Source organism: Corvus cornix, chromosome 1A, assembly GCF_000738735.6.
Source record: "Corvus cornix cornix isolate S_Up_H32 chromosome 1A, ASM73873v5, whole genome shotgun sequence".
Lineage (NCBI taxonomy): Eukaryota > Metazoa > Chordata > Aves > Passeriformes > Corvidae > Corvus > Corvus cornix.
In genome coordinates, this window is record NC_047057.1 from 72,901,074 (window position 1) to 72,922,464 (window position 21,391).

At 37.2% G+C, this 21,391-nt stretch overlaps 1 protein-coding gene across 14 annotated transcripts in view; it reads right to left on the reverse strand.

Moving 5' to 3' along the window:
* ERC1 (ELKS/RAB6-interacting/CAST family member 1) overlaps positions 1 to 21,391 on the reverse strand; it is a 282,238-nt gene that overhangs the window by 118,431 nt on the left and 142,416 nt on the right. For all 14 annotated transcript variants that reach the window (XM_039570271.1, XM_039570277.1, XM_039570270.1 and 11 more), the window contains one exon: positions 16,413 to 16,548. In XM_039570271.1, the coding sequence (XP_039426205.1) occupies positions 16,413 to 16,548 (136 nt within the window). The remainder of the gene's footprint in view (positions 1 to 16,412; positions 16,549 to 21,391) is intronic.

Below are 21,391 nucleotides of genomic sequence, written 5' to 3' on the forward strand. Positions count from 1 at the left end.
CATTCCAGGCAAACATTTCAGAGGTGAATTCAATGTATTAAACAGGACACTATATAGTGCTCTATTCAGACAGGTGAACTCTTGAAGGACAGGAGGAAGAACAACTGGTGATACCAAAAATACAGTGCCACGTTACCTGCATTTGAAAAATATACATCCATATGTAATTAATTTTCCTAAAATAATACACAAACTTTTACATATATAGTAGAGAGTTGCAAGTTAAAAAGTCCAGTGCTGACTTAGAATGAATTGCCTAGAAATGGTGATCTTTTAACTTAAGTCTAATACTAATAACCCACCCAGTAAGGAAAGACTAAGTAAAAGTTTTCCCTGTCTCAGTCAAACCTAGTTAGAAGATGTGCAATTTTACTCCTCTAATGGTGTCATGATGTGCATAACCACCTTAAAAAACCACACAAATGACTGGCAGGAGCAGCAGGTTGTTGCTTAGTGAGGTAATACCTCTATAGCATAGTCTCAAAACACTCCTGAAGAATTATTTTGTTTCTAGCTCATTGGTTCATGCCTAACTGATCAGCATTTGAATGACTTTTTTTTTTAAATATAAGCTGCTGTCTCATATTAGTAGATAAATTGAAGTGAACCTGCATCTGCCTTGTAACACCGGCATGTTTTCCCAACTGTTTGGCTCTGAACTCTTTAAAACATGATAGCTCTTGCTGACCTGTGCTGCTGTTGATTTCCTCCATTTAATTACATGAAGTATTCTACCTTTATTGTGATAAGAATTAAACTCTGGAAAAAATCTTCAATCAATTTTAACTACAGTTATAAGTTTTTTCCTACAGTGACTGTTCCTCTGAAGCAATCATACCTTTGAACATCACCCCAAGGGCGAAAATTCCTGTATTTTGACAAAATTGCAGAATGATAAACAGTGACAGTCTCTTTTCAGGAATTTTATACAGATGACTACTCAGAAAGGAAAAAAAAAATTACTTACCTGTACAGTAACTGCATTCTTCAAGGTGTATTATCTACCCAAATACCTCCATGGCCCTCCCTCCCTTATCTTCCTGCATCCCATCTGCATGATACTGCACAGCAGAGATGGAATTAGAATGGGAAAGAGGAGACAGCTCTGCCTTTATGCTCACTGGTGGCAGCACACAGAAAACGAAAAACCCATTTGACACTGTGGGAGTGCCAAGAGTTCAAGCACAATAAAAATTTTTGCTACCTATGCTGTGATCCAGTTGCTGATGTGCATGCAAAACTAATTCCATACATGCCTGTCTGAAAGCCTGAAAGGAAAAGGAGGTGCGACTGACGCACATTTCTGGGCTTTTCCTTTCACTTCAGGAAGGAAGTGCTGGGATGGCCAAGTGATGCATGTTAAAATGACGTATCAATTTAATCTATCCTGCATTCATGTGATGTGTAATCTGCCATGAAGTTTTATGGAAGTGCATGAAATAGGATACATGTGTTCACCAAGGCATTTAGGTTCAATTAAATCTGAGGTATCCTGGCAAACTTCATAACCATGTCTTGAACTATACTCACAAAGATCTTTATGGCCTAATTTCACTCTTGGAATTAAGGTGGATTTCTCTAGTCAGCTCTTGGGACAGATTAGTTAACAGTTTGAGAAGGCAATGAAATGATTCTTTTAACTGTTAAAAGTATTTCTAGGACTAGACAATCATCTAGGTAGGGAAAGATTTCTGTCACATAACCCTGTAAATAATGCAATAGCACATTTTACCTGTGCACTTTTCAGAGATCAGATGGGAAGAACACAATACTGGAAGTGCTTTGCACTAGGAATCAATTACTTCTTAAACAGTGAAATCATTACAACATTACAAGCTCTTATTCTTGTGAACTATTGCTTTTTCTTATCAGGCATTTCCTCAAGAAGCCATGACCTAGATAAAGAACTTAATGGTAATGACCTCAGTCCATTCTAGATGGAATAAAACTCTCCCTAGTGAACTGACCTTCCACTGGGTAAGTGGAACCTGGGAACTCAGGACTGTCCGCTGCCTCTAGTACTACTTAAACCTTCCTCATGGATATGGCCATTTAGTTCTCGAGACAACAAATTCTTCACCAATGTTTGGAGACAACCCATGTACAAATGTTAAGATTTTTTTCCCAGTTAAAAATACGAGGGCCTGATTAACTGTAACTCTAAAGTGCATGCTGGTTAATTAATATGAAAATTTGAAATCTTCTTCAAAGACTTTTCAAAATCTTCCGTGAAGTTCCCTTGCTTCCTCTTTTTGGCCATAACCAGTAGCAAATATGAAGAGGAAAAATTGGTTCTCCTTATAGACAGTCCATTACTGAGGACTTCCAGTTTGCAATTTCAGGAATCTACCAAAAGATGCCAAAAGACTCACAAAATTATTGAAGGTGTGTTTCTGCAGTGTTGGTTGAACTACTGAACTCAGAAGACAAGATGCTGTGCCAAATAGCTACTCTTCAGAAGAGGACAATTGGTGAAAATACATCAGTTAGTTAAATAATGCCTGCTTTTCTCTGAAAAATATCTGTAAAAACCTGCATATTTTCCTAAGAAGGTCCTGAAGCTTTAAGGGAATATATAAGGTGGTGGTACCAAAAGGTGGTGTTACAGTTTCATTTGATTTCAGGAGCAAACAGTCGTAGGGCCTTAAAGCTCAGGTGAGCATGGTGGATCTCCTTCATTCGCTTCCACATGCTGAACAACTACTTCAACTCTCTGAACAAGAAAAGCACACAAAATTGTCACTCATAAGTGGAGAAATACCACTTACACTGATGAGACAATACTTTGACTTTTGAGGTTTTCAAGAATATACATCAGGTAAATGCTGAAGGCCAGAACACCATGGTAACAAAACCCAGTGGTAGTTATGACAGAATTTAGCTCAAAAAGAGTGTTTGGGGTCCTTTTGCAACTCATCCAAAGCTACAGATGTCCACAGAAAATCGTTTAATTCATTACCATTTCCTGAAGAAAATGGCAATATAAAAAACCCCAAACCTCCAAAAACATACTTGCTTGAAAAGTGGAATGAAAGAAGAGTTTATAAACTCCTGAAGAAGTAAATACCTTTAGGGTAGTGTATAGGTTGGTACTAAGATGTAGCATAAACCCCAAATAAACACAGATCCAACACTAAAGACTCTGAATATAAGTAACAGAGGCAAACTACCATGTAAAGAACTGCTACTACATATACATTGCTGGGCAGGAACAAGCAGTAGAGTTACAACAACCACGGATGCTAATGCTGGCTGCATACAGCTGTCTCGGTGCTCTAAATTGGTAAAATTAAAAAACTAGTGTATTGGGGGTTATCTGTGATGGGGGAATAAATCTCTGGCTGTTAGGCAGAAGCTGAGTATATCCAAGTACCAGGTTTATGTGACATTCCTGTTTCTCACAGAGCGGGATGAAGAGGGCTTTTTTGTAAGCACAGCAACAGCATATGTAATTATCAGGAGTTGCTGAATGAAAGGAACAGTCTGAGAGCTACAAGGCACAAACTGCCAAGCAGGAGCTCCTTGATCAACATTTCCTCATCTTTGGAGATCAGACCTGAGATACACGATGATTATGTCATTAGAACAACATATGTCAGCATCTGGAGGATTGTATCTGCCAAATAAGACACATGGATTGGAACTGAAGCCTGACAAGTTACATAAACACAGAAAAATAACTACAGGAGACTAAAGGAGAAGGACTGCAGTAGAAGAATTTATTTCCAATAGGAGTTGAGAGGGAAGTGCAACCAAAGCTGGCCACAGCACCACATATGCTGTATTGAAAACATGAGGAACAATAGAAGGTGATGAGTACATTCTTCTGAGAATACTACAGTGGAAAAAGAGAGTATGTGTACATCCAGAGTATGTGTGCACTTGTGGATCATCAGTTCCAGAGAGAACAAAAATATATTTACAGTAAAAAGAAAAAATGGATAAATATTATTTCTAGGCATGATAGATTTAATATAACCAGCCCATTAAAATTAGCATGGTGAAAAAAACTGTACAGAAGCCAACAGATTATGAGAAATGGCCAGTGAAATTTTCTTTTTAAATAGAAAAGTAGAAAATAGAATGGTGTTTCAACTACACTGTCCCTTGAGTATTGTGTCAACTATACTGTCCCTTGAGAATACTCAAGAGTGATGCAGGACTATGAATGATGCTGCCAACAAAAATATGTGCTCTTCTGTACATGGGAAGGATGCACACTAAAATATATGTACATGGGAAAAAACCACCCAAACCCATAAAATTTGGGAAAGAAATGTATCAGCTCTAGTGATAGAGTGCAATTGACAATAACCAGATAGATACAAATTACTATCAACAGATCTAATTTAAACAAAAGGAAAATGAAATGTAAAGGAAAAAAAACTTAGCGAAAACTTAATGAAAATAGAGGCTTAATTTTTCACATTGTCTTTTTCTTAGATACACATAAAAGCCTTAATAAAACTCGTGCATATTGCTATTATTGCCTGACAATTGCTAAATTGTATACAAAAATGTGTTTATAAGTCCAGCCATTCACACTTTTTTCTTTCAAGATATTTTACGTCTGACCACCCAGGTGCATTACTTTCCAAAAGTATTTCCAGAACATGCAGCATTTTTGTTCAACATCAGGAGCAAAGTGAAATACCCAGGGCCTGAGGTAACGATAAGAAAGGATCCTAATCAATACTAGTTGAAGGAGAACAGGAAGAAGGAGAAGAAAAGGACAGTTCTAGACCATTACACAGGCCCAGAAAGGGAAAGGCAGAAGTGGTTATTCCTGTGGGAAGCTGGCAATGTCCTTTCCTGACAGCTGCCGTCTCTTTGACACTTCTTTCCTGCTGTTGTAAGCTTGGTGCTCCCTACACAGCAATCCGTTATGAATCTGGGGCTTGTACAGGCACTTCTCATTAGCAACAGCCCAGATAGACCCAAGCACCCTGCCAATACTAACAACCAGGTTTACCATTTAGCAGCTGCACGGGGTGCCAGCAGTTTTAACACTTCGCTCCGGCTGTTGAAAATTACCACATTTGTAGTTTTTAAAACCTAGAGGGACAACGTTTCTATCAAACCACAGCAGGTCACTGCATGGACTACTGAAATGGGACCCAAAGCTGACAATGCAGCTGTGAAAATGATCTGAAGTGAGCAAAAGCAATAGATATCTCTAATTGTTATGGGCCTTTGTGGGTTTTTTTGTTTATCTGGTTTGTCTTCTTTTTTCTGGGGATGCGTGTGGTGTTTTTTGGAGAGGCTAATTGGAGAAATGCAACTGTACCAAGATTTTTTCTTCACTCATAAATCAATACTATGACTCAAGGCTCCTAAATTGATACAGGATTACAGAAAAAACCAGCAGCAGTTCTAACTAACTGCACTATTAACACAAAGCTCAAACCCATGTGTTATTCCCTCGATACAGCCTTATTTGCCTGAACTCTCTTTGTAAATGTCAGTCCTGTCATCATCATTGTACTAATATATTACAAGTCATAAGGCCTACCTTTCTTTGCTCATTTTCAATCCTTTAGCAAAAAAACCCATCAGTGCAGCATGCATAGATAGCTTAAAAAACCACTTCTCTTGTTTTCCCTCTTTTTCATAGCTGAATATATGCCAAAAACTGCTACTGATAAAAACACCACTGAGGAAATGCTTACTGAGCAGTTGATCCCATTGAATCTCTTCCACTCTCTCAGTCTTGAAGGGAATTCCTGCAACCATCTCTGGTTTTTGATTTTAGCCTCTGATGGCTTTTTCTTGATGTTCATCATAGTAGAACAGCTTTTGTATTTGTGCTATGAACTGCTTCCTTTAAAGCAACCATCTGTAGAGATCCCATTGCTAACCACTAACCATTTTATTTAAGCTAAAAACATCCTATTCTTAATTTCACTCCATGCAGACATCCTCCTTTCTCCACATCTTCAAACTAGAGATCATTAAAACAATTTCCCATCAGAATTAAATTATCACTGTTTTTACACGCCATGCAGAAACACCCCAATGCACCCACAATCCCCCTGAAAGTCAGACACATCAAGTGAAGGTAATTTCAAGGAAAAGATCTGCCTTGGTACAACATGGACTCAGCTACTAACCAGAAATAGAAATATTAATTTAGGGAAATGCTTGGCTTAAAATATCAAAACTGTTCTCACTATCTTTACTAGCAAATGCACAATCAGCTGTACCACTTAAGGATACACCTGAAGACAGGAAATATGACTTGTATACAGTAACAGAAACTTATTCTAAGTTCAGCAAGGAAGGATCAAGGAGAATGGAATGACTTAGGTGTGCAGCAGCAGTGAATTCATCTGTCTGTATGGAAAACCTATTAGATACAATTGATGAGAATAGAATAATGTAAAAATTGTAAAAATGTAAAAATTGGACAGCTAAATAATAATGAGTTTAAAAATACTGGAATAAGGTGTTTGAAAATAAAAGCTTCTCATTTGTGTATCTGAAGCATTACACTGACAGTAGCTTTAAACAGGCAACTTAGTATCATAACATTCATAAAAATCACCACTAAAATTAACTGACTTAAAACCCAAAAGAATGAGAAAATGGAAACACTTCACATTCTGAGAGATTCTCACTTCTTTGTATGAAAATTCTAATTGTTTCTATAAAAGCCTGAACTAGTTCAGAGGAATGAGAAAAACAGTTTTTGTTTTCCTTTAGCCCTAAATATTCCAAAATGATCCTCTATTATTTTCAGTATGCAAAGCTGGAAAAAGTACTCCCTGGCTCTTGTCTTCACTAACTGCTTTTCCATGTTCAAGTATTTAATTTTATTTCATATCTGTTTGAACAGAAGCCTGTCCATATGTTTACTACTTTCTTCCTTGCCTTTCCCTTTCCCACGTTTGCCACACCCTTTTCTGTGGTGGATGGTTGGCATCACTGCACGTTACTGACAAGGGGAATGCACTGCTGATGCACACAGTGGCACAGCAGCATTTTCTGGTTTGCTGTTTCATACTTCTTAAATGGTTTTTAATAGCTCTTCTAACCAATAACATTTTTCATAAAACTATTTATTCTAATTCTGAGATTGCTCTCCTATGGTAACAGAGCTAAAAAGAACCCATCATTGTGCACATATATTTAAGATTGTTTCTCCTGACATGTATAAATAAATAAATACTTATGCTGAATTTCACCTTCTCTTTTACCCATGGGTTCCAGTTATGAGATACTTGTGCAGCTATATAGGTTATCTTTCATTTAAACATCCTGAATAAATCAATAAATATAATTTGGAATTGTACAAAAATTTAGTCTGATTTACAGAAAATATTACATCTGCCATTTTTTGCTAGATGTATCACCTCAGCACAAAACAACAACTGTTTCATAGCATTGGGACATAAAGACAGATGCACTTAAAATGCAAAAAAAAATGTTTCCAGTTTAAGAATACTCAATGGTTCTTCAAAAGGACGATGAGGGGGTGACTGGCAGGCAGAAACAAGTTGTGCTCTAGAAGGACATGGATGCCCGTTGTTGAGACACCGTGTTCCTTCAGCTTTTATTGCCTTGCTTTTCATGCCCTTTCCTTGCTTTGGAAAATCATCTGACCCCAATGATATCAAAATGCAGGAAGAATTCAAACGCAAGCAACAAAACCAACATAATGTTCTAAAGTGAATTTGTTGATGAATTTTAACTGACTACAGACATCTTCTAGAATGTCAATAACATCCTCCTTTAGTCCTCAGTAATAGACTAAATGATACCAGTATAGTTAAGTTTTCCCCATGCCTGCATTGAGGTCTGAGTGCACATCAAACCAAATGAAGGAGGTGAAAGGACTGGTGCTGACTTTTAGTATGTTACAACCTTCTGTCAGTTCTGAACACAATTTGCAGCCTAAGTCTCAATTCCAGTCTATATTTGCACATCACAGTAAGGGCAGTTGTTCTGATATATCCTAAGAATCTGTAAATTTTAGCCAAAGAGAAAAATTTAATAGGAAAGTGCTAACTAAAGACAGAATAGTCTGATTTCTATACAGAAAAAGAAAAAAGAGTAGTTTAAGGGTGACATCAATTTGGGCAGCTTAGTAAGCAAGATTAAAGAAAAATACGGATTTAGAATGAAATTAATTAGGTTTAGTACTATTCGAAATGAATTAGAGGAAATATTTTAAGGAAATGCTTGAGCATTTGTTCTCACAGCATAGAAAAAAAAATCCATGTGTATTATTTTTTAAAAATAAGTTCTGAATTCTGTCTGAGGTCCCCATCATCACCCCATCTCCCTTTCTTCTTCTATTGTGCAAAAGAAGAATAGAACAGAATAGCAATTTTATTAAACAATGAGACTATGAAATGAGCCATGGCAATTGGGCATTTTTATTCTTGGAGAGAAATGAGTTAGAAACCACTTTCAACACAGCAAGCAAAAAAAAAAAAGCTTATGAGAGAGACAGGAAAAAAAATCAAGAAAAAGAAAAAAATGCAAATTTATTACCATTTCTCAGGCTCATGAAATAAGACACCAAAATGAAAAGAGAGCTGTTCTTCCCCTTCAATGTGCTCCTATTGTTTTGCTTAAATCTGGCCCTCAATGTTTTCTGCTCTCAGGGGAGACCTCCTCACAGGAACCACACCACGTTGTCAACAGATACATTAATCTCTCTGACAGTTTTTAGGAAAGCAGTTTGAACTCAGATACTAATCTTGGGGAAAAAAGCCTATGCAAAAAACATCCAGCGGTTTAGGTTGTTGGCACACATTCAGCTGTCCAGTCCTCACTGTACTTAGTTTCTGGCATATCATAAAGGGTACCAACCCTTGCCTTTGCCAAACAGCCAGGAGCACAAATAGCAGGTTTCATCTTCCATGGACACATAATGTTTCTGCAGAAAAGACTGGGTGAAAATGTGTCTGGGGAATAATAGTCCTGATGGATCACACAAAAATGTTAGGATGTAGGGAGTCTTCTTTCCTCTATTAAAAACTCTCAGGCCACATGATGGCTTTCTCTCACTACAAATCTCAATTTGCAGTTAAAGGAAATACTGGGATAATTGGGAGATTGCTAATGCTAGTTGTAAATAGTGACTTCCACGAATTTTTTCCAGCTGTCTGTTCAAAACTGTAGAGCATTTTTACTTTATATAAGAAGACAAAGTCAAATGGTTCATCTTTTTTAAAGATGTGAAAGCAATGAATTCATCTAACCTGCACATAATAAATGTATGGTAAACGAAACTAAACCATAAAGTGAAAACTGATAGAGCAGATGGCTAAGTGTCTATCCAGGGAAATGCTTCTCCAACAGTCAGGGCCCTTCAAGCTTCCTTCCTAAATGTTATGGTAACAAGTACTCTGAATGGAGCACTCTCTCCTGGTGAAACACAAGAAAAGGTAATTCCTTAACTATGGATTTAATGTCATAAACATCAATTACGTAGAATGACAGATTCTGTCTCTATAAGAACTGCCATATTAAATTAAGAACAAGGTCATGTATTTATTGTGATACTCTATTTTAGATTAAAAAGCTGCATCTTCTTTCTACAATTCGTATAGCCACAGAGAAATCTGTTTCTGAGACAAATCATTTTCCATGTTCAAAAGCGTATGTTTTTTGTTGGTGCTTCAGCATGCAACATTTCACACCTGAGCAAAAATAAAGTTAGGTAGACCTTGCAAATATTCATCAGAAAAATGGCTTCAATAAAACTGGAGACACGACTGTCCCCACAGTTTGCTCATGGCTCACAGCCCACATTGTAAGAATGTTAACGCACCAAAACCTAACAGATCCAAGAAAACTAAGAAATGAGAGAGGTAAATTTACACTTTTTTAATAGTCACCCCTACTACCATATACTTTGTATGCAGTTGTTTGGAGAAGGAGGTATCAGATTTCTATAAGGAAAACTTGGAAACTGGTATTAGAAACAGACCCAGGTAAATAATCTTTAGTTTTAATGTGTATGAAAGCTCGTCTTGATGAGCTTCCTTTAAGTAAATGGAGAATTACTGTCTTGCCAAGTCCACCAGGCACACGTGTAAAAGCATAAGAGATAAAAAGCACTGATCTCTCTAGGAACAGGACGTCAGCTGAGCAGATGCTGCAGGGCTTCTTGTTTGTCAAGATGCTTCTCTTACCTTGCTGAGCTTACTTTCTGGCAATCTGTTATTAAATCTTCATACCCTTTCTTGAAATCCACATTGTACTTTATCATTTCAAAAGAGACAAGAGGAGAAACCCTTTTTGTAAGATAGAAACTCATTTTTATGTGCACTACTGTCTTGCTGGGATGGAAATCCAACATGCAATTTTTACATGAAAATATAATGTCACAATAGTGCTATTTCATATCATGCACTGATTTCTAGCACTGTGCAGTATTCCTCCATTGTCCAATGAACTTTTCAGTCCTGTTTCTATGTCACTGAACGATAAAAATGATTAAGGCATTAACACGGTGAAAATGTCTCAGCCCTTCTTCAGTTAGAGAGCATTACAAATGAAGAATATCTGAGTCTTGTCTATAATTACTGTATTATTTCACACATATATAATGAAGTATGAAGTGAGGTGTCTATTCAGCATTCACGCATTATCTATGCCATAAAAGTAGGTGCATCCAGAAATGCTTAATTATGATTTTTTAATTCCCAAAAAAGGGCTACGATTCAAATTAATTCCTCCTCACCTCCCCTCAAGAAACTTCCCCTCACCCTAAGTGACAAAAAGTGTAGCTAAAAGGTCATAATTTTTGGAACTTCTCCCAGACATCCAGGAAAGATAAGAAAAAGCTCTCTTGACAGAGGGTTATGACATGATCAGAACAAGAGCTAGCTTTTCTCAAAGCATCTGCCAGGGTTAAATATGTGCCTGTGTCTACACTAACTGCAACACACTGTGCTGAAAATCACAACCCTCCAAATACATACAGAAATGAAAAGTTTGTGGAACACTGTATTTTCTGTAATGTATCGTAAAAGCTGATGGAAATGAAAATTCCTACTGGAATATTACATCACTAATGAATCATGATGCATACTGATGTCTCTACTGCATATGTATATCCTGTTTTGTAATGCACAGCCAGCTGTCACAGAATCTGAGAGAAAGAGCTGGCGGGTAAGTGATCCCAAAACCACCTATTGGCTACCACTGCCCAAATAAAATAGGAGGAAAAATTTGCATACAATTATTCTATTTAGATTTTTATGAGGTATGCTTGTTCTTTAGAGCCTGCGTTTGTTCATACTTGCTGCATTTTCACTAACAAAAGTCCTACATAACACTGAGAGACAGACAGTAAAACACTGATCCACATTACCTCAGAGCCATGTTTGGCTTAATTATTGAGAACATGTAACAATATTAAGCTTCATCCCATTTGGTAACTGACAAAAAGCACTCATCCTTTCAAAAAGCACTAAAACATTTCTTTACAAAGGAATTGCAAAGTGAATTGGTATCCTTTCAGTGATTGATGCCATGAGCTCTGTCCTGGATGACAGGATGAGGATGACCTAGAACTGAATGTAGCCTTAAGTGAAATTACAGCCACTTGCGTAAGTGCTAATGGCACCAGGTCAGGCCCACAGAATACTAACACCTCCAAGGCTGGGCAGCATGGAGAATTACCCAGGGACAGCGAGGCCAAAACCTCTCCATGATGTAATTAATGTCTAAAAAGGACTGGGAGAGGAAGAGAGAGAAAAAGAACATTTCAACCTGAGTAATTCCCAAAGGTGCATCTGAGCTCAGTGAGCAGATACGTGTTTGACATGTAAGACTGTTCTCTGGAAAAACTCCTGCAGATGCAAGATGGCACTAAAGAATAGATTTCTGCCAGGCTGAAACAAACGGAGTAGCTGACAGCTTCCTGGGCTGCAATATGTTGAACTGTACACTCCACTCATCTGGCAGGCAAGGCTGGAATCTGATATGGCAGTGGTCTACATGGAAGAGAATTAGCCCAGAACTCTGCACTTGAAAGTCACTTATCCCAGGAAAACACCTAACATATTTAACTAGCATAACCAATCTGCTTCAAATTTGATGATGCCTAGAAAGTTATCGAGAAGATCTTGAGCTTTAAGCTTGGAAAGGTTTACTTTAACCGTTTCTTCCGAAGTTTAGTTCTCACTGTCCAAAAGCAAGTTCAGAGATTGGTTAGGAAAGCATAATCTTGCTTTACTAATAGCCAAAAGAGAACAAAACATAACTTTCATTATGGCATAGTATTACTGTCAAGAGATGAGATGAAAAAACTTCATCCACCCCACCTTCAAGATCCAATCATAGCACATCAAGAGGAAATTCTTCAGTAATTTAAGACCAGATGTACTGGGCTCCACTTGGGTTATCAGGTTTTTGAGTGTTGAGACTGGCTGTGTGCATACCAAACAGTTAACCAGAACAGACTATTTCAGCTGGAAGGGACCTGCAGCAACCACCCAGTCCAACCTCCTGGCCCATTCAGGGCTGGCTAAAGTTAAAGCACGTTGTTAAGGGCATTGCCCAAATGCCTCTTAAACGCTTGGCAGGCTTGGGACATTGTGGCTGATATTTAATGAATATAGAAGGTTCATTTGATGAGAAGGTACTTGCTGATCTATTTATTTCATTGAGCTTTGCCTGGATCACTGTAAAAATATTATTGAACATAAAGTTGCATATTTGTTTAGGTTAAAAGTAGAGTTCTTTCCACTGAAAGGACAGGTTTTTTTCCAATATGATAAAAGAAATACACTATCACAAGAAACAAACAGCATATACTTGCATCTACAATTCATGGATTAGGAATATACATTAAATTACCTAAATGTGGATGTGGAAAAAGAAAAAAAGAGCTAGTAAGTTTACTTGCTTTCTACAGTAGCTCATTAAAGCACTCAATTATATCTTACACATCATCTGGACATATAGTTTGTCAGCAGCAATTAGAGATTGATGGGTACCTGCTGCAACACAGATTCAACAGTACACAAATCCACACCACAGATATTCTGAAAAGTCTGGAAAAACTCTGGAAGACGCTAGAGTGATAGAATTAGAAAATATGCATACTTCCTTTCAGAAGAATTATCTGAAAGTGTCCTACTTCCTTCAGCTTGAAATATCCATTCAAATATAATGAAGTTTCAGTAAACATTACCTTTCTAGGACTAAACAGCATATCAATTATTTTTCACAATAGCCAAGCTTTAGTTACTTCAAGCAAAAATTTTCTACTCCAGCCCAACAGTTTGTTTGGTTTTTTATCCTGCTTATAGACCAGACACTAGTTAACCTCTCAGATCTCTGGAGAGCTGTGGTTTAAGGGAGCCCAGGAGGAAAAGACAAATTTGGAAAGCCATTTATCCATCTCCCTAGAATTGAGACATTATGGTTTTCATTCTTCCCTCACTCCCCAAAATACCAAATTTCCATCATCAGAGCTCTGTGAATAAATGAACATTTTGTTACTGGACTCAGGAAGAAAGAAACCACAGGCCTGTTAGGGACAGAGAGGAGAGGAGGGCACTGTGTGCTTGGGAGCGTGTTTATTTGACTGGATTGCAGACGGTCAACCGAAGAACATGCACATCATATATTTTTAAGCATTTCATAATGTCTTATTATTAATCCCAGCCAAAACCACCAAGACCAAAATTATCTGAAATTGGTGCTTGTGTGTCCTGACCCCAAAGCCAACAATGGTTGCATAAAAAAAATGTTAAAAATCTACAGTCCTCTCAGGTTTAATTTTTTTAATCTATTACAAGGCAGTGCCCTTTAAGAGTCTAGAGAGAAGACAGGTCTCCACAACTAACAAATTGAAATGTGGTCCTGGGTAGATTTTACTTCCAGGAAACCAAAATGTTGCAGTCCTTGAGAGAGAGAGGCTACAAGCAGAGGGCTCTTCTAAAGGAAGGAGCTTTTATTGAACCTGTCACTTGTCATTAAACACTCCATATTTTACCTTAGCCTGATATTTTCATTAGAGCATACAGACCTTTTTCATCTGTGAATGAAAGCATTCCCTTCAGCCTTGTGCTGAATATGGGGAAAGGCTCTCTAAAATCGAGCCCACCCAAACAGGACAATTATGTTCACAAAAGCAGGAAAAGCACTAGGGAAACTCAAATAAAATTAATACCATGATAACTTGCACATTTCAGTGTTGACTATCACATCACACTTCAATCTTAAATTATTTCAAGCATTTAGTAATGTCTGTTTTCAATGTCAGAAAAACTTGCATGTAATTATATAGAAAACAACAGACATCAGTGCAGAATAAAACACAACATAAGCAAAGTGCAAAAAAGTATGTACTGCTCTATAGAGATCTCTAGTTGGAAAACCTGAATGGAAAAAGGTGAAGACATCCCTGCTATTCATATTTTTATATCTATGCTCTCGCAACTGCTTAAAACACTTTATAAGTAAAGAACTGGATAAGAAATTGCAAGGGCAGCTATACATCCTTAAAGAACTCTGATGTAAAGCAGCACCATTTTTTTCCACCTAATTTCTGAGCAAAAGCTGCCTCACTGATCCCATCAAATCTGTACCATCCTTGACATACCAAAAACTTAAATAGTTTAAACAGGACTTAAAAGTTTTCAGTAACTGAAATATCACTCTGTTCACTGCTATGCAGTACAAACATTTTACAGAATTTACTGTTTCTTAAAAAAAAAAAAAAGAAAAGTGGTTTCAGTATGCAAATAGAAGCTGAGAGAAAACAAATTTCAGGCTTTTTTCAGTGTATTACATATGTGAAGAAGATAGGAAAATGAAAAGGGAAAGAATAATTGGGGGAGTGGGGAAGGGGGAAGCCAGGAAAGGAAGCCATCCCTTTTAAAATCTGGAAGTGCTACATAAAAACAAAGATGATGGTCTGATGGAATGGTGTCATTCAATAAATCCACCATCCACGTAACTGCAAGGCAAATATCAAGTACCAGCTGTGTTTTCAAACTTGAAATACAGATTTACTCAAATGCAGATTAGAAATCTAACCAAATATTGTAGTAGTTTTAGGAATTTTTAAAGACATTTCATTAATAGCAGGAGGATTGTGTTATTTAAACTTAGCTGCCACATAACGAGAGCCTTGTGAATTGCCATAGCATTACAGCCACAAAACCTATTAGCAGACGTCGAAATCCCACATTCCCCCCTTTTATAAAGGGCTGCAGTTATGAAATCATTTTCGTACACTTGGAAGTTAACTATTTCAGTGCCCTGTACATACAGGACTGGAGTTGATGGGGAAAACCACAAAATGGTGCATCTGAGAGCATTCCACATGGACACATATTTCTGTGGTTCTTTCAGAGTTTTAGCTGAAAACATCCCCCCAGCATCCCACAGAATAAAGTAAAGGAGTATCTGTTTGAATTAAGGAGAGAATTTATCTTTACTAGTGAACTCTTAGGATGTATTCTGTGTCTTCATGGTAGATGTATTAAGATACGTGGCTGGTAAAAAGAAACAGGATTGAACCTAGGATAACAAAGGAAAACACCAAAGAAAGGCTTGCTCTTTAAAGATTTACAAAATGAAAGACTACAGGGTTGGGTACTGTTACCATGTTTATTTTCACTCACCAAAAAGAAAGTTACTTTTGTAAATTAAAGAAAACACAGTCAAAATGTCTATTATCTCCACACTTAGCATCATGGCATCTTTGCTTTGCTTCACGCCAATAGCTTAATATTTTTATGACAGCAATTGAAAACTTACCGTTTGATAAACCTCCTGCAGCTAATCTCAACACACAGCACTCTGAGAAGTATTTTACTTGCTTTTATACCAGTGGCTTTCTTATGCCTGGGCAGATTTGAGGTGACCAGATAACTCCATGGGGCAGCAGCATGATCATTTCAGAAATAAAGCCAACTGACTAGTAAGCATACCAAGAATTCATGAGGTAGAGCAAACAAGGAATGACTACACATAGAAAGCATGGTCCTGCAGTTACCCCACAACAATTCCAGCTGACTCTAAGAATACTTACTTGGTTATCTTTCATTTACTGAAGAAAAGACACCAGTGTAAGGTAAAACCAGCTGGGAAAATACACAAAACAGCTAAAGAAAAAGTCTGTTAGAAGAGCAGAGAAGAAAGAAATGTCACACCAATCTCAATACAGAATTGATACAATTATTTCAACGATGCACTTCATAACCAAGTTGGCAGTTAAAAGTATTTTTTCCTCTTATGGAAATTGAGTAAGATATGAAGGCAGTTGAGAGAGACTGCTTTCTCTGAAGTGCTGTAGGATAGATGTGTCCTTTTAAACAATCAGTAACAAATTTCTTGGGTAACAGCTATGAAAACAGATCAGGAGGTAGAGCAGAGAGCCAGGCAGATAAGCCTGCCTGATTGTCCTAATTGCATTAATTCAATTCCCAGCTTACCTGAAGCTGTTGGGAGCTGTCATTAAGGTTATCCTCTCGTCTCCTGGCCTCCTCCAGCATCTGCGCACTCTTCTTTTTCTCCACTTGCTCTTTGTGCTTCAGATTTGCTACTTTCTTATTTTGATCTTTAACTTGCCTGCAAAAGAGAAGAGCGCTCAGAGTGCGGTCCGGAGCCACTTCCCGTCAGCCCCGGCGCTGGGCAGCTGGGCCAGGGAACAGTGGAGTGCCACCCCTTCCTTTGCAGAAGGTCACCAGCACCAAACTCATCCTCAAGCATTGCCCTCAAGTGTTAATTCAGCTAAAAGGATGCTTCATTTTGCTCATTACTGTTAACACAAACGAGGAAATTTCTGAAACAAAAGCATTCATTTTTATTTGGCATAAACTATAAATCAAAAGATGCACCTGTCCTCTTCTGACTGGAGAAGAAAACTCTTCTCTGTTCACACACACACATACACGTGCACACATAAAACCACACACATCTAATAACCTTTTGCTTTGGGTACCACTGTATCTAATGTGAGGAAAACAGGAGAAGCAAAACTATGACTTGAACCTAGAGGATTACCTACAAGAATTAGGCAATCTGTTTTCAGAAGTAAAACACTTCCTTTTCAACCTCAAGATCTACCTGTTTTCTTGATATTTTGAGGGATTTCCTATCCTTTCTTTTTACAGAAGCAAGACACAACAAGTAAGAACAAACTGTTTCAGAAAGCGTGCATAATTTCCTTTTCACTTGCATCTATGGACTATTTTTGATGATCCTGGCAGCTACCACTGCCTGCAGAGAAGGGTTTGGCCTTTCAGGGCATTAAGACACATGGAGCATTGAATCTAATTACAGACTCTTTAATCTCAGCCTCCTGACCACAGAGAGCTTGAGTCTAAACTTTTAGTCCAATCAAAACAAAACAGGCTAGCTTTGCTTCCTCAGCCCTTTTCTCCATAATTATATCTGGAATTTGGATTTTGGAATAAAAGACAGATTCTTTGGTTGCAAGATTTCCCCAAAACATCATGCAAGTAGTAGAGACGGCTCTTTAATTTACTGTTTAGAAAACAGAATGATATACCAGCTTCAGATCTGGTATGTTATCCACACAGACAGGGAAGAATGTCTCTTCTGTATTTCAGAAACACTTTTACAACAGATCACAAACAACCCTTCTTTAATATTTTCTTCAGAACTCATAACAAAAGCATGATCAAGAACATAGCTCTTTGTGATATATTTATGTTCAAATTATGTGGCATATGACCAGTCGGTGTTTTGAGTTCCTCCAAAAATATGCAGGCTCAGCTCTGAGCTCTGCCTTTTCCAATGTAAGCCAACCGAGGCTGGGAAAATTGCGAAGACAGCGAATTTTCCTTGGTGCTAAAACAAACTATTAGGGTGAAAAAGTGCTGATGGCCTCTGGAGACCAATAAAGAAGGAAAGTCCTTTTCTGATGATGTTAAAAAATTATTGGCATACTTAACTACCCTGTCCAAGAGTTACAGCTGATTTGAGTCAGGATGCTTTTCAAACACAACCAGTATAATTGTTGAGTTATTCTAACCCAGTGCTGCACACTGGCAGTGGGCGCACTGCCCAGTTTGAAAGCAGACTTGCTCAGTAATTAAACAACTTATTGGAAATATTATGTTGGCACCAACTCAGCTTGTACGATACATGGTTCTATCTGTCCAATAAAATAAACACAGGAAGTACAGCTAAGTCAAGGCAGAAAATGAAAATATGTCAGCCCAACACATTCAATTCCATATGAGAATTTTTACTCAACTTTTAAATCAAAATTAGAGGAATTAAGTATTTTTTTATAAACTTGCAAAGCTAGATTCACATATTGGGAAACTGATCTTTATTGCTATAACGTACTAGCTGGATAAGGACAACAATGTTAATAAAGCCACAACCCTCATCAAAATATGTCAGAAATAGGTAATCTCCTGCATGGTCCAAAATGTTTTCAAACAAAATATGCAGTTCCAATAAAAGGAGTAATTATAAGGATATGGGCTATTGACAACCCCCTTCTCATGTCTGAACCAAAATAAATTACATTCTAATATATTAGGTAGATGTTTTGAGACAAAGAGAAGCTTTACTGAAGTTAAAAGATGGAAATCTGGAAACTACCTAGTGCTTGTAATACTGAGATCAATCTGCAAGACACAACTATCCCTCCATATCCTTGATGTCAAAAAGGAACAAAAGTTGGGCCATAAACCTTTGAAATGATATAGTTATCTTTGGCATTAACTACAATTTCCCCAACTGTTTAATTCTGTAAAACTGAGGTCACACGAAACTCCAAATCTATAAAACCAAAAAGACTTGGAGTCACTTGATACATAAAAACACATCTCATCTCAATGTCTGTGGTACCAAATGAAAATTCTCACTTTTACACAACCACATGCAGATAATCATGTAAAAGGTTCAGCATATACAACTCCACAGACCTTTAATGTTTGCACCATGAAAGTTCTGTGAAACTCTGAAGACGTCATACTGTGGTTCAGTAAAGAATGCTCTTCCTTCTCTGCCAGATAACTTTCAGTTTTCAAAGCCAGTCAGAGAATCATCTTTTATAGATGCAAATAATCTTTAAAAATATTTAAATACATACTCATATTTTTAATATCAAGAGACCTCAAAAGCTTGCTTAATATTCACTGCTCAGTAGTAAGACATTCACTGCTCAGTAAGACATTCACTCACAGTTCTGTTGCTATTTTAAACACTGCAATACTACTGATGATTGTCACAGAACAACTTCATCTTCACACCACCACTGCACAATGTGTGCAGAATTGGCCCACATACTCAACTGGAACAATAAAATAAAATACAGTAAGTATGTGTCTTAAGTGAGCGTGCTGCAACTGAAACATTTTATGAGGAGACAGTCAAGAGGAAAAGTTTTCATAATATATATGCACGAGGAAGCTAATTAGGAAGGAAGAAACAGAAAGAAAGAAACAAAGCTCTGCAACTCCCTCCCTCCCTCCTCAGCTTCATTTTGTAAGCTTAATGTTCTTAAAACTGTCTTGAATGCAACTGCACATATATAGAGCATATATCCCTATCAAAGGGGCACTAAAGTTTTAAAGAAATCCTTAATCTCTAAGAGAATTTTTACTGAAACTGAAAAAACCTCCACAAGATTAAAGATAGTAAAAAAAGAATGAATTATGGACAATGATGGCAAAAGCTTAGAGGTTTATGAATGTTTTCTAGAAAGCACTACTGTTTGCACAGATAGCAACTGACCAAATACCAATTTGCAACGTGCATGTGGGATTCTCACCATAAAATAAAGAGGTAATGAACTTCTGAGAGATAGAGTGCATTAAACATTACCATAAGCACACATTCCTACACAAACATCTTTGCAAGACGGAACTACAAAGAGAGAAAGAATTCTGGTGATACTAAAAAAAGCTGGAGAGCCGGTTCACGTTCAGTGAGATAAAGCTTTAAATAAGAGACCAACTGGAACCAGCAGAAACAACAAAACTAACAAAAGAAAAAGTACCTCATCCCAGAAGATGTTTATTCTCACCGTCACCTCAAATCAAATAATAAAAAATGTTATAGTCATATATAAAAGAAGAAAAATCTAATGAGAATGTTTATGTTGAATTACAGTGAAAAATCCCACTTATTTTGGAAATAACAATTTCTTTTGCACTTTTAATAGCAATTTTAAGATAACCATCTTTTTTTGAGGCCCAGCTCCTAAAATATTTTGCCCTCAAAAGTGAAAATTCTCTTCCATTATTTCGAATTTTTCTCCATTTCACGGTATGTCACATCAAGTACTGTTACAGTGGAATATATTAGATAAAAGGAAGTAGAATCAAATTCAGGCTTCGAATTTAAAAATATAAACCCCAAAGTCTTTCAACTAAAGACAGGCCAAGATTTTCAGAATTAATCATTTCACATCCTTTGATTTTGGGTGCCCAATTTAAGCCATGTGCCTGATGAAAAAATCCCCTAAGATTTCCTAATCAGGAGACTGAAACCTGAAATATCTATGGCTTTACTCTTTCTTTAAGGAAACAAAGCTGCATCACTTTAAAAAAGCCAGACCTTTCCACTTCTCTGTGAAATTGTTGAATTTCCAGTGCTGAAATACAGCCCAACATCATGGGGAGACTAAAGTCAAACAATCACAATAAGCAATAAAAAATTCCAAACTAGAAGATTTCACATTTTAGAATTATTTCAAAACAGGAAGACAAATAGAAACAATAGAAGACCAGTGGACCATCAGGCATTCCTGAAAAGTGGCAAGGCACTTTGCTACCCATCAGTCTTTGGGAAGATTTTTCCTCCCTCAGGAGACCAACTGCTACATAGGCCCTTTTATTTATTAAGGCTTTTATGAATTTTTTTTTTGTACTAATGTCAATACTTTTTTCATTTTGACACTAATCTCATTATCTGTTACTGTAATGCACATCAGCATACATACAGCTGCTAATTCTCTCCTCGTATGGATTTTCATGCTACACACTAATGTAATGCAAGCTATTATCTGCATCTCGTTATCTTTTCTGACATAACTTCAGATGTTATTCTTGTAAAATAGAAGCTGCTAAAATGTTAACTGAAAATATGAATAAGTTAATGTGAATTTTGATGATATATTTTAACGTACTTTTCCTTCACATCTACGTGGCTAACACACAACAGTGTTTTTAGAATAATCCGGGTTAAGTAAACATTCAGAATGCTTTTGAACCACCACAAAAGCTTCCCTGCAATATAAAGTACACACACAGGCTGTATTTCACACAATGAATCACACACTAGGAACAAACATGCAGATCTTGTACACTGCTATAGAAACAGCCTGCTTTACTCATCTGACTTAGGCACTCAGAAATATTTCCTGTGTGTCTGTCAGCCATGTCAGAAGGATTGCTGAGCTCGAGCCTTCATTGCTGTAGCATTACCA